At 41.5% G+C, this 15902-nt stretch overlaps 1 protein-coding gene across 50 annotated transcripts in view; it reads left to right on the top strand.

The window, feature by feature from the left end:
- Nucleotides 1-15902, top strand: part of BBX (BBX high mobility group box domain containing) — a 164152-nt gene that overhangs the window by 61087 nt on the left and 87163 nt on the right. For 15 of the 50 annotated variants that reach the window (XM_078389902.1, XM_078389880.1, XM_078389876.1 and 12 more), the window contains one exon: nucleotides 1412-1508. The exons of 30 other annotated variants lie outside the window; for them this stretch is intronic. Coding sequence is in view for 2 of the 20 variants with exons in the window: in XM_078389866.1 (XP_078245992.1) it covers nucleotides 1426-1508 (83 nt within the window). In the remaining 18 variants the exon portion in view is untranslated. Of the gene's footprint in view, nucleotides 1-1382; nucleotides 1509-15902 lie in introns of all 50 variants that reach the window. 5 more of the 50 variants (XM_078389903.1, XM_078389884.1, XM_078389886.1 and 2 more) reach the window with 2 other exon arrangements.

Genomic DNA, 15902 nt, shown 5'->3' with positions numbered 1-15902 from the left:
ATCCTTAATTTTGGCTAAATGTGCTTTAGTAGGTGTGTATTTTTCTTTAGTGTTATTTTGAAAATCTGAAATTATATGTTATAGTTCAGTGGGAGGCACAATTTATGCATAGGGAAACTGGATGGATCTACAATATAATAGTTTTCTATGGGTAACTTGCTAGTAAAGTGGTGCCTCGCTTAACGATTGCCTCGTTTAGCGATGTTTTTGCTTAACAATGTTTTTTTCAAAGAATTCTATGCATCATTTAACGATGTTTCCTATGGGCGATTTTCGCTTAGCGATTTCGGGACCATGCTTCGCATAGCAAATGCATTTTTAGGTCCCCTGTTTCGCTTAAGGTTTTTTCAATTTTAAAAGTGTCTTAAAATTTTCAAAAATGTTTTAAATGCTTGGAATCGTTAGTGCACCTTCTAAAACGTGTGCAAACTTAATTTGGCTTTGATCTGACTTTTCGTTAATTTATTGTGAAGTTTTTTCTCCCCCATAGGAAACAATGGATCTGTCAAAAGTTGGGCTTCATTGTTTCCTATGGGGGAGAAAAAAATTCAGAGAAAATTAACAAAGACTCAGAACAAAGCCAAACTAGGTTTGCACACAATTTAGAAGGTGCTCTAACGAACCCAAGCATTTAAAACAGTTGCTGACTTTTTCGTTAATTTTTTGTGAATTTTTTTCCTCCCCCATAGGAAACAATGGAGCCCAACTTTTGACAGCTCCATTGTTTCCTGTGGGGGAGAAAAAAATTCACAATAAATTAACGAAGACTCAGAAACTGTTTTAAATGCTTGGATTCGTTAGAGCACCTTGCAAAACCTGTGCAAATTTAGTTTGGCTTCGTTCTGAGTCTTCGTTAATGTTTTGTGAATTCTTTTCTCCCCCATAGGAAAGCATGGAGCTGTCAAATTTTGACAGCTGTCAAAAGTTGGTGGGGGAAGAAAAATCAGCAAAAATTAACAAAAAGTCAGATCAAAGCCAAATTAAGTTTGCACCCGTTTTAGAAGGTGCACTAACGATTCCAAACATTGAAAACAGTTTTTGAACCTTTTAAGACACACTTAAATTTGCAAAAATGGACATCGCAAAACCATTGAAATGCATTGAATAGGCTTCAATGCATTCCAATGGAGGAAACATTGTATTGCTTAACGATGTTTCCTATGGGTTTTTTCGCTTAAGGACGGCAATCCATGCCTATTGGAATGGATTAACCGGTTTTCAATGCATCTCTATGGGAAAATGCGTTTCGCTTAATGATGTTTTCCCATAGCGATTTTTTTTTTTGAACCAGTTAACATCGTTAAGTGAGGCACCACTGTATTTGAAAACTAGGCCAAGATACCAGTCTGAAGTTATTAGCTTATGCTTTGTTGTTTATCAAGGACAGATATTAACAGTGAGAACTTTCCAGGATAGTGAACTATAATGATTGGAAGAAAGAAACTGAAAGTGAGAGGATGCTTCAGTAGAAGAGAACATAATGCTTGTGACCCTCAGTCCGTATATCTGTAAGTAATTCATGTTTATTTCGTTGAAAGGTGTTCATAACAAATGTTCTTAAGACTGAACTAGTTCGTATGCAAACTATTTCAAACTGCTTTTGTTTCTTTGAAGTATAATAATTGGGAAAGCAATGTTGCCATAAAGTATCACTTTAGACTACACATAATGTAAAGACATTGGCTCAGCAAGACAATCTGTTCTATTGTTTTTGCTATCTACAATATGTTAGCTCCTGATTTCCTTTTGCCCAGTAACTGGTTGTGTTAGCAGGGTGGAAAAGTTATTTGTTTGAACTACAGTTTTCAAAATCTTTCAGTCACATTGGTCCAGAAAACAATTTTCCCAAGCTTTGTTATGTAGTTACTGATGCACATGCTGCCTTTTCTGATTACCACATAATTTTCATGGAAAAGATCAGTGCTTTTTTTTGTGTGTAGGGAACTTCTGAGAAGAATCCTGTTTGTAACTCACTCATTGAAATCAAGGACTGCACCGAATTCCATTATAGTGCAGTTCAGTCAATCGAAGGCTGGAAATCATTCTAAGGTCACCCCTACTAATAGGGAGGGCCGCAAACTAGATGTACTGGGCCGTCACCTATACTCTCTGGCTCCATTTGTAATGAGAGTTTCTAACTACCAGGCAGCTATAGGTGCCTATCAGAGGCAATTATGGAACAAGGTTCTGCCAGTCTTCAAGCTGCGCCTGAAGAAACTAGGACTGCTGCTCTCAATGCTCACTTGGAAGCGACGACGCTGGCTAAATAACAACGTTTGGCCTCACATCATACAGTGGACGCAGCATCCAAGGCCATTGCTCTCAGAAGGCACGCTTGGCTGCGTTCAGCAGGCATCAATGACAATGCTAGGTCCCATATTGAAGAGCTTCCGTTTGATGGCGTTGGACTATTTAACAAGAAAATGGATGAGGTGATGGACAATTTACATAAGATCTGAAAGACAGCTCACTCTTATTATATCCAGCAACCCAGATACCAATGTTATCAGTGGTGCAGACCTTTCAACTCACAACAATCTTATCAACAACCTGATCATCAAGCCTCTCACCCGTACAAACCTCATGCTCAAGAATGATTGAATCTTCCCATCTTTCTCTACTACTACCTCTTTCCTAGCACAGGCTTCTGGTCAGCGTCAGCAAACTTTCCGTCGCCCTGCCAAGAAGAATAACAATATCTTTGACTGTCTTCTGCTGAACCCGTCTATCAATCTATCCCACCTTCCCCAACAAGCCAGTATCCATCTCGATATTCACTGTCACTCTCTCCATCTCCCCCTCGACACGACACCAATCTCAACATTCCGTACTGGCCTATTTCACTCTTCCAGCCAAACCAACACTGAAACGTTCCTTACCGACTCTTCAACACTCCAAGTCCATACTCTCCAAACAGTCTTCCAGAGGTCTCCCTCAAACGTCATTACAAGTCACCACTACCATTACAGGTCCCCCCTCCTCCTCCTGATACAGAAAGACATCCCACACGCCTTCCTTCTTCAGTTCAGCCTCCTCCTGCATGACCATTGACACAGAGACCTCAAGACCTATCTCCATCTTCATCCTCCTCATCCATTCAAGAATTAGACTCAGATGCATCACAGGAGTCGCCATCAAACTTACCTGCACTGACTTCTGATGTCAATGAGAACCATCCACTGTCTCCACCAGAGGACTTCACTTCGTACACCCAATATTTTTATTATTTATTTATTTAATTTATATCCCGCCTATCTGGTCAGTTATGACCACTCTAGGTGGCTTACAAGATAAATAAAATACACATAAAATACACAAATGAATATAAAATTATTACGTAATGAACAATGGACAAATTCAATGAGATGAAAAACAAACAATAGGAGAAGAAAGGGAAGGAAGACATCGGGTTAACTGGAGGGAAGGCCTGCCGAAACATCCACATTTTTAGTTGATTTTTAAAGATACCCAGTGAGGGGGCCGCGCAAATCTCTGGAGGTAGGTTGTTCCAGAGGTGAGGAGCCACCGCTGAGAAGGCCTGGTTTCTTGTTTTTTCCTTCCGGGCCTCCCTCGCCGTCAGGCTCCTCAGCCTCACCTCCCAACTCGCACGAGTGACACGGGTAGAACTTGGTGGGAGTAAGCGTTCCGCCAAGTATCGAGGCCCTAAACCATTTAGGGCTTTGTACGTAAGCATCAAAACTTTGAAGTCAGCGCGGAAAAGAATGGGCAGCCAGTGCAGCACAGTCAGAATAGGAGAAATATGGTGGAATTTTCTCCCTCCAGTAAGGAGTCTGGTCTCTGCATTCTGCACCACTTGGAGTTTCCGCGTCAACCTTAAAGGTAGCCTCACGTAGAGTGCATTGCAGTGGTCTAATCTGGAGATTACGAGCACATGAACCAATGGAACGGACCACCAATGCCACCTGAGTTTCCATGGTGAGTGCTGGGTCCAGATGGATCCCCAGGCTGCGGACCCCACTCTTTGTGGCAGTGGTGACCCCCCCAAATGAGAGAGTCACCCAAGCCACCAGCGGTGGGGGCACCCACCCTCAGAACCTCCGTCTTGTCCGGGTTCAGCCTCAGCCCATTTTCCTGCATCCATTGCAGTACGGCCTCCAGGCAGCGCTGAAGGGACAGGATGGTATCTCGTGCAGTAGGTGGAAAGGAGATGTAGAGCTGGGTGTCATCAGCGTACTGATGACACAATGCCCCACACCCCCTGATGACCCCACCCAGCGGCCTCATATAGATATTAAAAAGCATTGGGGAGATAATCGACCCCTGTGGAACCCCACAGTTGAGACTCCATGGAGCCAATACATTCTCCCCAAGCGGACCATAGAAATAGGTCCCTGCTCCCTGCGAGAGGGGAGAGCCATTATGAGGGTGCATTTTATTAGGTGGTGATCCGACCATGACAAGGGGAATAACTTGAGGTCAGTCATCATCGGGCCACACTCACTCCAGCTGGAGGAGAAAACCAGGTCAAGCGTATGACCGCCCACATGGGCGGTCATGACATGTTGGGACATGTTCAAGGAAGCCATGGTTTCCAAGAACTCAAGAGCTGGCCCGGAAGTCTCTGCTCCCACGTGCACGTTGAAATCACTCAAAACCAATAGCTTCGGGGATCTCAACAGTGCCGCGGAGACAAAGTCCACCAGCTCCGGCAGGGAAATGGCTGGGTCGTGGGGAGCACGGTAACCCAGCAAGGTCCCAATACCATCCCTGGCCCCAATCGACACGTGGAGAGCCTCTAGACCCAACTTTATCACCGCAGCTGGTTACGAGAATGGCCAAGTCCCTACAACTCGAAATCAAGGAACCACCACCATCTAAACCCGACTTGGTCTTTGATGCCATCAATCAAGACAAAACACCTCCGCTCAGTCTGACTTTCATTCCGGCCATGCTTGATTTAATCAAAAAATCTGGGAACAAACCTCCCTCATCTCTACGAATTTCCAGATGTACTGAAAACCATTATAAGACACACAGACTCGATACCGGCTTCTCACCAAGCACCCTACACAGAACTCAATAATAGTCGAATCCAACCAATCAAGAGCCCATAACAAATCTTCCACTGCTCCCACAAACAGAGAAGGAAGAAAACTAGATATTCTTGGCAGACAACTCTATTCTCTCACTTTGTTCATAATTCGAGTGGCCAACTATCAAGCAGCAATGGGAGCGTATCATAGACTACGATGGAACAAAATTCTGCCTCTATTAGAATCAGCTCCCAAATCACTTAGAACAGAAGCCATCAGCATTCATACAGAAGCTTCTATACAAACTAAGCAGCAAAGAATTGTGTCTCTCCACACTGCAGGTGCCGCATCTAAGTCTCTGGCTACTTCTATCACCTTACGGCATCATGCATGGCTTCAATCTACTGGACTTTCAGATGATGGCAGATCTTGAATAGAAGATCTGCCATTTGATGGAACCGGACTCTTTAATCAAAAAACTGATGAGGTAATGGAAAATCTTTATAAAATACGCAAGAAACCCCAATCCTACTCAACAGACTTATAAATGCCAGCATCCATAAAACTAACGACAACCATTCTATCAGCAACCATACCAAGAATTTCAGCCATATCAACAGTATAAACCTCAATCATCTGACAAAGCATTTCAAGGACCTTCAACCTCGTTAGCGTTGTCCTTTTGGAACCAGCAACAACAATGCTGCCAGCCCTTTTGCTGGCCTCAAAAGAAGGGTAAACAATACCCATAAACTCCCATTACTGTCTTTCCGTTCTCAAACTCGGTTTCAAACAAGACTAAGCCCATTATTTCATGCATGGCAATCTGTAACTAATGATCAGTGGGTCCTCTCTATCGTCAAATACTGTTACTTTATTGATTTTAATTCCTCTCCACCAATTGGAAGAATCAAAAATACTCCGTATTCTACAATCCTTCAAGAAGAAGTATCTCTTCTTCTCCAAAACCAAGCCATAACCATAGCCCCTTTATCTGACATGTATGATGGCTTCTACTCCAGATACCTTACAGTTCCCAAAAAGGATGGAGGACTCTGTCCAATACTCGATCTCCAAAATCTCAACAAATTTATTCGACCTAGACGCTTCAGAATGCTGATGTTTAGACACTGTCATTCCTCTCCTTTCTCAGGGAGATTGGTTCATTGTGATCGATCTCCAAGATGCCTATTTCCACAACTCTATTTATCCATATCACCACAAGTTTGTTCAGTTCCGGTATGATGACACCACCATACTAAGGTTACTGGATCCTATAGGATTCTAGGGTACCATGAGAGGGATTCCAGCGGATCTAACTGGCACTCCTGTCGAGGCTCTGGTGAATAGCTGGCTGGCTGCTGCCACGATTGCTGTTGACACGATCACACCCTCTCCAGCGCAGAGATCTCCCTGCGCCCTATTTTAATCCAGAGCTGCGAATAATGAAGCGAAATAGAAGAAGGCTAGAGCACATATGGAGGCAGAACCCAACAGAAAATAATCAAATAGCTGTCAGGATTGCGGCTAACCTTTATCAATCTAAGGTGAAGGCTGCTAGTTGATCTTATTTTGCTGTCCAGATAAGCAAAGCTTCCAATCAGCAAGCAGAACTTTTCCGTATAGTTCGCAATCTTTCCGGAACTGGTCATGGTGATTGGCCTCCCTCTAGCATCTCACCTGACCAATTTGCAGCCTTTTTAAAATCAAAACTGGAGGCCATCTGCTGGGATCTTACCCCCTATTTGGAAACAGTAGATCAAGCTGAGATGTCCAGCACTCCGTCTTGCCCGATGAGTCTTAACCACTTTCAGCCTGTGACGTCAGATATGGTGGACAGAGTGCTTGACTGCTATCGTGCCACCACCTCCTCCCTTGACCTTTGCCCGGCCTGGCTAATCAAAGCAGCCAGGCCTATAACATCTGAATAGGCTAAATCAATAATTAATGGGTCTCTCCAGGAGGGCAAGGTTCCCCTTGCCCTCAAGGAGACACTTGTTGGGCCCATTAGGAAGAAACTGAGCTTGGCGGCGGACAACATTGATAATTATAGGCCCATCACCAATGTTTCCTTCCTTAGCAAGGTAGTTGAGGGGGTGGTGGCTGATCAGCTATGGGCTCTTCTGGATGAAACCAGTGCTCTGGATCCATTCCAGTTGGACATCAGGCTGCGCCATGGCATGGAAACAGCATTGGTCACCCTGTTTGATGACCTGCAGAGGGAGGCCGACAGGGGCAAAATGTCTCTGCTGGTCCTTCTCGATACCTCAGCCACCTTTGATGCTGTCAACCATGGTATTCTCCTGGGGAGGCTCTCTAAGCTGGGAATTGGTGGTCTGGCGCTTGCCTGGCTCTGTTCCTTCTTGGAGGACCATCCCCAGAGAGTGCAGATTGGAGAGAGAGTTTCTCAGTCCCATGGATCCTCAATTGCGGAGTCCCACAGGGCTCTATTATCTCTCCAGTGCTGTTTAACATCTATATGAGGCCACTGGGAGGGGATCATCAGGGGATGTGGGGCTTCGTGTCATCAGTATGCTGATGATACTCAACTCTACATCTCCTTCTTTCCAACAACAGTGGATGCTGTCTTGTCCCTTGAGTGCTGCCTGGGGGCTGTTCAGCAATGGATGCAGGAGAACAGACAGAGACTGAATCTGGGCAAGACGGAGGTTCTTCAGGTGGGTGCCCCAGACATCAGTGGTCTGGGAAACCCCCTCTCTTTTGGCGGGGTGACTCTTACCACCAAGAGTGAGGTTCGCAGCTTGGGTGTACATCTGGACCCAGCGCTCACCATGGAGACTCAGGTGTCATCAGTGGTCCATTCCGTACACTTCCACCTTCAGCAGATTGCCCAGCAGTGTCCCTATCTTGAAGTGGGGGCACTCACCACTTTGGTCCATGCGCTTGTAGTCTCAATACTAGACTACTGTAATGCACTCTACATGGGGCTGCCTTCAAGATTGATGCGAACACTTCAGATGGTACAAAATGCTGTGGTCAGACTTCTTACTGGGGTGAAGAGGCACCAACATATTTCCCCCATGCTGACCGTCTTGCATTGGTTGCCCATTTGTTTCCATGTTGATTTCAAAGTTATTATAATTACTTATTTTTTAAAAACAAATTATTAACTAAAACATAAACATAAACTACACAAATCAAAATACAATTTAACTGTGTTTCCCACCATCGTAGACGGGACTTCTTGCAATAATCTTCCTCCTCCATCTATATTCTTCCTCTTCTTTTATTGTTCTCTTCTCCAGAACTGCATTGATTCTTGATTTGGAGCTTCCCCCTTTCCTCTTGTTAAACATATTCCAAGAATCTGCCCCATATTTCATAAAAAATAATCTTTTTCAACTCTCTTTTCTTAACCTTTAGATTATAAGTTAATTTATCATTTATAGCTATATTCCATGTTTCATTATACTATTCATCTATTTGAAATTCAGATTTTGATTTCCATTCCCTAGCTATTATTAATCTCGCTGCTGTTAATAAATTAGTTATCATTCTTTAATCACGTTATAATATTCCATGTTCTCAAATATTGATAACAAAGCAATCTCAGGTTCCATTCTATGTCTTTTCCACATATATCATTTAATTCTTTAAAAATTTGTTACCAAAATCTTTGTACTTGTTCACATTCCCACCACATATGAAAGTATGGACCAATTTCCTTCTCACATTTCCAACAGACATTCAGATAACTAGCATTAATTTTATTTAATTTTGTTGGTATTAAATACCATCTTAGACACAGTTTTAAAAAATTTCCCCTTATTCTCACTGACATAAATCTTAAAACCCTCATATTCCACATGTTCCTCCATTCTTCCTCGTTTATCCTTTTTCCAAAGTCTTGTTCCCGCATTAGCTTCACCCCTTCTTTATCGCTTTCTTCTCCTAAATCGAGCAGGAATCCGTAAATTTTACTCACTGTGTCCTTTACTGAATCGGTCATCTGAATGTCTTCACATGATAAGAGAAATTGTTCATACTTTGTGTATTCTCTACCTTTGTTATATTTCTTTACCCATGCATTAGTCCATTTTTCTAACTATATAGTTCAACCATGAGATATTCTTACTCTGAAGAATTTGTTTCATTTGCTCTATTGATCGCATTTTGTACAACCAATCTTTCAATCTAATCACGTTTTTCTTTAAATAATTCCACATATTTATTTATTTATTTATTTATTTATTTATTTATTTATTTATTTATTTGATTTATATCCCACTCATCTGGTCAGTTCGACCACTTTCCACATACACTTTACATTTCATATTGACAGGAAAATTCTCTATTTCTGTCACTAATCCAAATGAAGAGTTAAATGAGCATAAATTCTTTCTATATTTATACCATATGTTTAACATTGTCTTTAAGAATGGGTTTTTAATTTCACTTACTTTATACTTCTTAACCATACCAAATAAATATTTTTCAATATTTACCTGTATTTCTGATGACTCCATTTTCCATCAAATTAACCTTTCTGGGTTATATATAATTTTTCCAATAAGCCTCAACTGATTAGCCAAATAATAATTTTTTATATTTGGTAAACCTATACCACCTTTTTTTGTTGTTCTATACCAATACTTTTTATTTATTCTGGCTCTCTTCCCTTCATTACAGTATTTGTTAATCATTCCTTGCCAAAATTTCAAATCATCCTCTGTTAACTGCACATTCTAAAAAGAAAATTAATTTTTGGTAAAATTTTCATTTTTATCAATGTGATCCTTCCAAACCAAGAACATTTAAAATTATTATATTTCTGTAATTTCTTTTTAATTACTTCCTTTAATTTATTATAATTATATTCCTTCTTTTTTATGTTTTTTGTAAACCTATACCTAAATATTTAACTGATTTACATATCTTAAAATCATATTCCTCAGCAAACCTTTCTTGTTCTAATTTATTATGATTAAACCACATTAGTTCAGATTTTTTCCAGGTTACACATAATCCAGTTATTTTTCCAAATGAATTTAAATTCTATCTATACTTTCTAACGGGTTTATCACTGTCAGTAAGGAATCATCAGCAAATAGATTAATCTTTATTTTATTATTTTCACCCATACGTTTTACGATTACTTATAAACCCCTGAACTGTTTAGGACCTCTTTATCTGGCAGAGTACCTTGTCCCACCCAGTTCTGCCAGAGACACCCGTTCTAGCCAGGCTGGGCGACTGAGGGGCCTAACGCCGAGGGAGGTCCAGAAGGAAAGAATGAGGAATTGGGTAAAAAGACCCAGAACCAACAGTAAAAAGATTTCTCAAAAGACTCAACTGTGGGAACGCTTGTCTCCAGGATTGCCAGTTGCATTCCTGCTGTAGTGGCGGCACACCCTCCTAGCAGGATGTGGTGGCTCCTGGGGGCCCAGTGTCTGCCCATTCTTCCTCTTTCCCATAGAGACAGAAGGTATAATTTCAAAGCAATTGGCATTATGTAACCAGTATCCTATCAACAATCTGTAAGGTTAATAAAGGGAGCTCTCAGGGTAGGACCGAGACTCTCCCGCTGGCGGACAACTTCATGTGTCGACTCTTCATTAACTTTTCTCTGAAGTTAATTGCTTAGTGATCACCTAAGCATTAGCCTTTCTTTTTTTGTGATCACTACACTCAATTATATTCGTCCTCCATGCCAATACCTCAATAGTCCCTGCAACTTGTTCTCAATATACTTATGCGCCCGCCCTTTGAACCTATGGCTGTGTGCAATCTCAAATTATTACCATCGAAAACTTCCAGGTAGCAATAACATCTGCTTAAAAAAGTGAGTGAACTCGCTGCCCTCCATTCTGATCCACCCTTTCTCCAGTTCCATCCAGATAAGGTCACATTATACTTCGATATCTCGTTACCAAAAGTTGTATCGCAATTTCACCTTAACCAACCAATCATCTTACCAATTCTCTTTCCATCACCATCAACACCTCTCGAGCACATGCTCCATTCACTCGAAGTAAGATGCCCTCTGGCCTTCTACATTGACAGGACGAAGCTCTTCAGGAAATCACATAGACTTTTTCTATGTTTTCATGGTCCTCACAAAGGAGCACCAGCTTCCCCACAATCCATTTATTGATGGGTTGTCCAAACTATAACATTAGCATACGAGTTATCAGGTAAACCACCTCCTGAACATCTAACAGCACATTCCATCTGAGCGCTGTTGATGTCCACTACGTTCCAGCGTGAGATTGAACTCCCTCATATCTGGCGGGCAGCCACATGGTCTACTTCATCGACCTTTATCAAGCATTACCGTCTAGATGTCAGAGCACGGAGTGATGCTGGTTTTGGCAGAGCTGTCTTGGCATCCTTTCTACCGTGACGTCCCACCATCCAGTAAGTGAGCTTGCTAGTCACCCAATTGTGTGCATTCACAGAGGCCACGAAGAAGAAAACCATAGTTCTTCTAGTGGTCCTCTGTGAATCCACACATCCCACCCATCCTTCCTCTGTCTGTCATGTTTTATCTAAATAGTTCTCTTACCCGGCGGACACTTATCAGGAACTGAGGGGAGCTAGGATGGGTGGAACATGCTCCACGGGGAAATGTTCCACTAATCACATGTCTTTAAGCTCTAGAAACTTCTGAGACATTCAGCGCAGGCGCAGAACAACCCAATTGTGTGGATTCACAGAGGACCATTAGAAAAACTATGGTTACAGGTAGTTAACCCCTTTTTCTTTGAGTGCTACTCTGTGTATCCACATGTCCCACCCAACCACCCTGCTGTCCGTCACGGGTTGTCTACAGCTTTCTAATTATCAGGGCTATGAAAGTGGCGGACGTTCGGAACTGAAGTACCATAGGTGGGTGGGGCATGTGCACCATGGGGAAACATTCAATTTGCCAGTTATTTAAACTCTAGAATATTCTGAAGAGTCCTGCTCAGGTGCAGTTTAACCCATTTGTGTGGATTCACAGAGTACCACTCAAAGAACCATGGTTATAGGTAAGTAACCTCTCTATTTCTCTGCACATCTCTCACTTGTTAAAAAAAACCTTTGCAGTCTGAAATCACTATAAAACCACTTTACAAATGTAACAAGCATGTAAAGTTGTTCTGTTCTTGGAAGTATGCATCTTTTAAAATGTATAGTGTGGAATCAAAAATACCTGTCTTTAGGTGCTATGGGGACAGGTGAACAACATAGTTTTTTTTACCTGCAACATTGAAAAAAGTGAATATGAAGTGTTTAAAAAGCAAATGCCATCTATTGCCATTTTCTGAGTTAGATATATCCATCATCTGTTTCATATTCTATAGACAGAAGATATTTCAGAAGAGTAGCTGTGTCTCAGAGAAAACAATAATAACACCGTGGCACATTTGACTCTAGGGTGGTTTATTGCAATAATAGGTTTAATTGGCCCTGGTATTTACAGGATCAAAAGGGGAAGATATCAGAGTGCTAATATTACCTTTGGCCACCAGAGGTCTCTTGTTCCCTTCATTTGAAAGCTGTACACTTGGAGAACAACATTCAAATTTCATCCCATGCAAAAAGAAATGCTAGTTTAGTCTGATGCTAACCCTTTCCTTAGGGTTTATTCAGGCAGGCAGTTTTGACGATGTCATTTCCCTTTCCTGAACATCTTGGCAGAACTAACATCTATGACACTGGCTTGATAGGCTGAAGCCACATAAAAACGGATTGTTTCTGTAAGGACTCCACTATTTTACAATTCAATTCAACAGAACCTTTTGTTAGTCAAATTATTTTCTCTATACGCTTGTAGCAATAGATAGTTTGTATTTAATAACTGTTCCTTATCAATCATCACATTCCTTTCTGATGGCAGAATGATGACTTGGGCTGGGTTGTTCAGTTTCCAGTGTCTGTTCTGAGAGCTTCTGTTATTTCTCATGAAAGCAACCAGTGGTTGTTTATGCATATTACAGAAAGCTGAACTGTTTGTTTTAATTAAATTTTGCCCAGCTGAATCTCAGTCAGTCCTGTCATTCTTCTAGTACACTTGCAAAGAATAGTGGCATATATAAACTGTTAAACTTCTTTTGGTGGCTTGACCTAAAACACAATATTAAACACTGGCTTAAAGGAGCATCATAAGTGCTTGTATTAATCCATTTTTCATTTGCCTTTCAAGGTAATGATAGCAGAGAAAATATTTTTTGACACTGAAGGAAAAAATTATAGTTGCATACTTTTTCTAAGTGAAATAGCTTCTCACCAACAAGTATAATGATATATAGGTTCACAAATCTGAAATGTGTTGTAGAATGGCTGTAATAATTGCAAGTGTGTGTGTTTGCTAGGCTTGTATAAAACACTACTGGGTTGATTTTAAGATGAAGTTTATATGATGAAAATGAGCAAATTCCTAAATACAGAACTTTGTTCCTGACGTTTTCATAAGTTTTTAGAGGCTCTGTTTCAGGAATCAGCGACATAACACAAAACCAAAAAAGGAGCCTCTTCTTACACATACAAGCCCCATCCCTAGTAAGCACCCTGACTTCACAAAGTTGTGCTGCGTTGTGTGCAGTTCACTATGTGCAGCACATAGATATTAATTCAGTTTCAGTTTGATATATCTTGACTTCAGCAAAGCTTTTGACAAAGTGCCCCATGATATCCTGATTAGCAAGCTAACTGGCTAGATCAAGTGTCAGGTGGATAGACAATTGGCTACAGAATTGTACTTAGAGGGTGATGTTTAATGGGTCCTTCACTAACTGGGAGGAGGTGATTAGTGGGGTACCCCAAGACTCAGTCCTGGGCCCTGGGCCCTTCAATATTTTTATTAACGACTTGAATAAGGAAGTGTATGGAATGCTTGTCACATTTGCAGATTATATGAAATTGGGCGGATAAGTGCAAAGTACTGCACCTCAGAAAAAGAAACCAATTGCACAGTTATAAGATAGGGGATACCTGCCTCCTCAAAACTACGAGCGAGAAGGATCTTGGAACTGTCGTAGATCACCAGCTAAGTATGAGCCAACAGTTGATGTGGCTACCAAAAAAGCAAATGCTATTTTAGGCTGCATTAATAGAAGTATAGTTTCCAAATCCCATGAGTGCTAGTCACCCTCTATTCAGCACTGGTTAGGCCTCACCTTCAGTATTGTGTTCAGTTCTGGACATCACACTTCAAGAAGGGAGCTAACAAATTGGAACAAGTTCAGAGGAGGGCAACAAGTATGACAGTGGAAACCACGCCCTATGAGGAAAGGCTGAAAAAACTGGGCATGTTTAGCTTTGAGAAAAGAAGACTGAAGGGTGATATGATAGTACTTTTCAAATAGTATTTGAAAGGCTGTCATACAGAGGAGGGGCAAGATCTGTTCTCGATCATCCCAGAGTGCAGGACACGCAACAATGGGCTCAAGTTAAAGGAAGCCAGATTTCAGTGAATATCAGGAAAAACTTCCTAACTGTTAGAGCAGTACGACAGTGGAACCAGTTACCTTAGGAGTTGATGATTGCTCCAACACTGGAGGCATTCAAGAAAATCTTAGATGATTACCTGGCAGATATGCTTTGATTGTGTTCCTGCATTGAGCAGGGGGTTGGACTTGATGGCCTTGTAGGCACCTTCCAACTTCACTTTTCTATGATTCTGTGATTCTATACAGAATGCAAGATGATGCCATCAGTTGAGGTGTATCTATAGAGATACTTCCATCAAACAGCTCCAACTGTAGAACTGTGTAGCAGTCTAACAGGGTGCCAGTTGTGTATGATCATGTGCCTGGAATAGTGTGAATAAATATTGAGCAGGATGCTGGCTGTAGGCTTCAGTCTTGTGCCTAATAGGTTAAGCTGTATAAAAGTCTCAGTACAAACAATCCTTATACTGACATCTTCATCAGACTTAGTGAGTGGAATAAAATAGTGTGGCAAAGTGTGTAAGCAAGTGCAGATCATGCAGAACAGTGGTTATGTTTGACTGGTGTGTTAGCCCAAGAGTTAATAGTACTCAACTTGGCAGAGATACATACAGTGGTGCCTCGCATAGCGAGGTTAATCCGTTCCGGATTAACCTTCGCTATGCTGAAGCATCGTTGAACGGGGCAGGGATTTCAATTGGAACGCATTAAACATGGTTTAATGCGTTCCAAATGAGCCAAATACTCACCGTTCAACGAAGCTTTGTAATGGCCGGCAGCCATTTTCGCACCCTCGCCTCGCTTAACGAGGGCGCGAAAACACTGCGCGCGGCCATTTTGGGCCATTTCCGGGCTTCCGGCGGCCATTTTGGCCGCCGAACAGCTGATCGTCGGGGCTTCGTTTTGCGAAGATCGGTAAGCGAAACGCTTACCGGTCTTCGCAAAGCGAATTGTGCCCCATAAGAAAAACGTTAAGCGATCGCATTAGCGATCCGAAAAAACGGATCGCTATGCGATTTCGTCATGTGGTGCACTCGTTAAGCGAGGCACCACTGTATTTGCATATCAATAATGCAGTGATGAATTTATAACTTAATTTGTTGGTGTGTTTGTCTTTGTGTCTGATAGTTTCATGATAAACTTCAGCTACATTCTTGCAAAGTCAGGGCACCTCTGAATTTTTGGCTAAAATGTAACAATCTCTTCTTGTTGGAGAATACAAGATATGACACATATTTATGAATTTTAGCTCGGATGTAAGCCTCATTGTGTTTGTTTGGCCTTCCTCCACGTTCATGTTCATGACATTGTATTTTGTTTGCTGCTGATTGTGATACCTGAATTAGCAACGTTTTCCTTCTGCTACTGTAATTTAGGCTTGACAGTTACATTCATTAGGTTGTAATGGTGATTTTTAATTTTATTAAAACCTCATTTCAGATTGCCATGGGTGGCTTAAGGGTGGCCTGTAGACATAGGAAACAAATAATAAAATGAATAACTATTTTTTAAA

Source organism: Pogona vitticeps, chromosome 3, assembly GCF_051106095.1.
Source record: "Pogona vitticeps strain Pit_001003342236 chromosome 3, PviZW2.1, whole genome shotgun sequence".
In the NCBI taxonomy this organism is placed as follows: Eukaryota; Metazoa; Chordata; class Lepidosauria; order Squamata; family Agamidae; genus Pogona; species Pogona vitticeps.
Note: the sequence above shows the minus strand (reverse complement) of the source record. Positions and strands in the feature narration are given on the sequence as shown.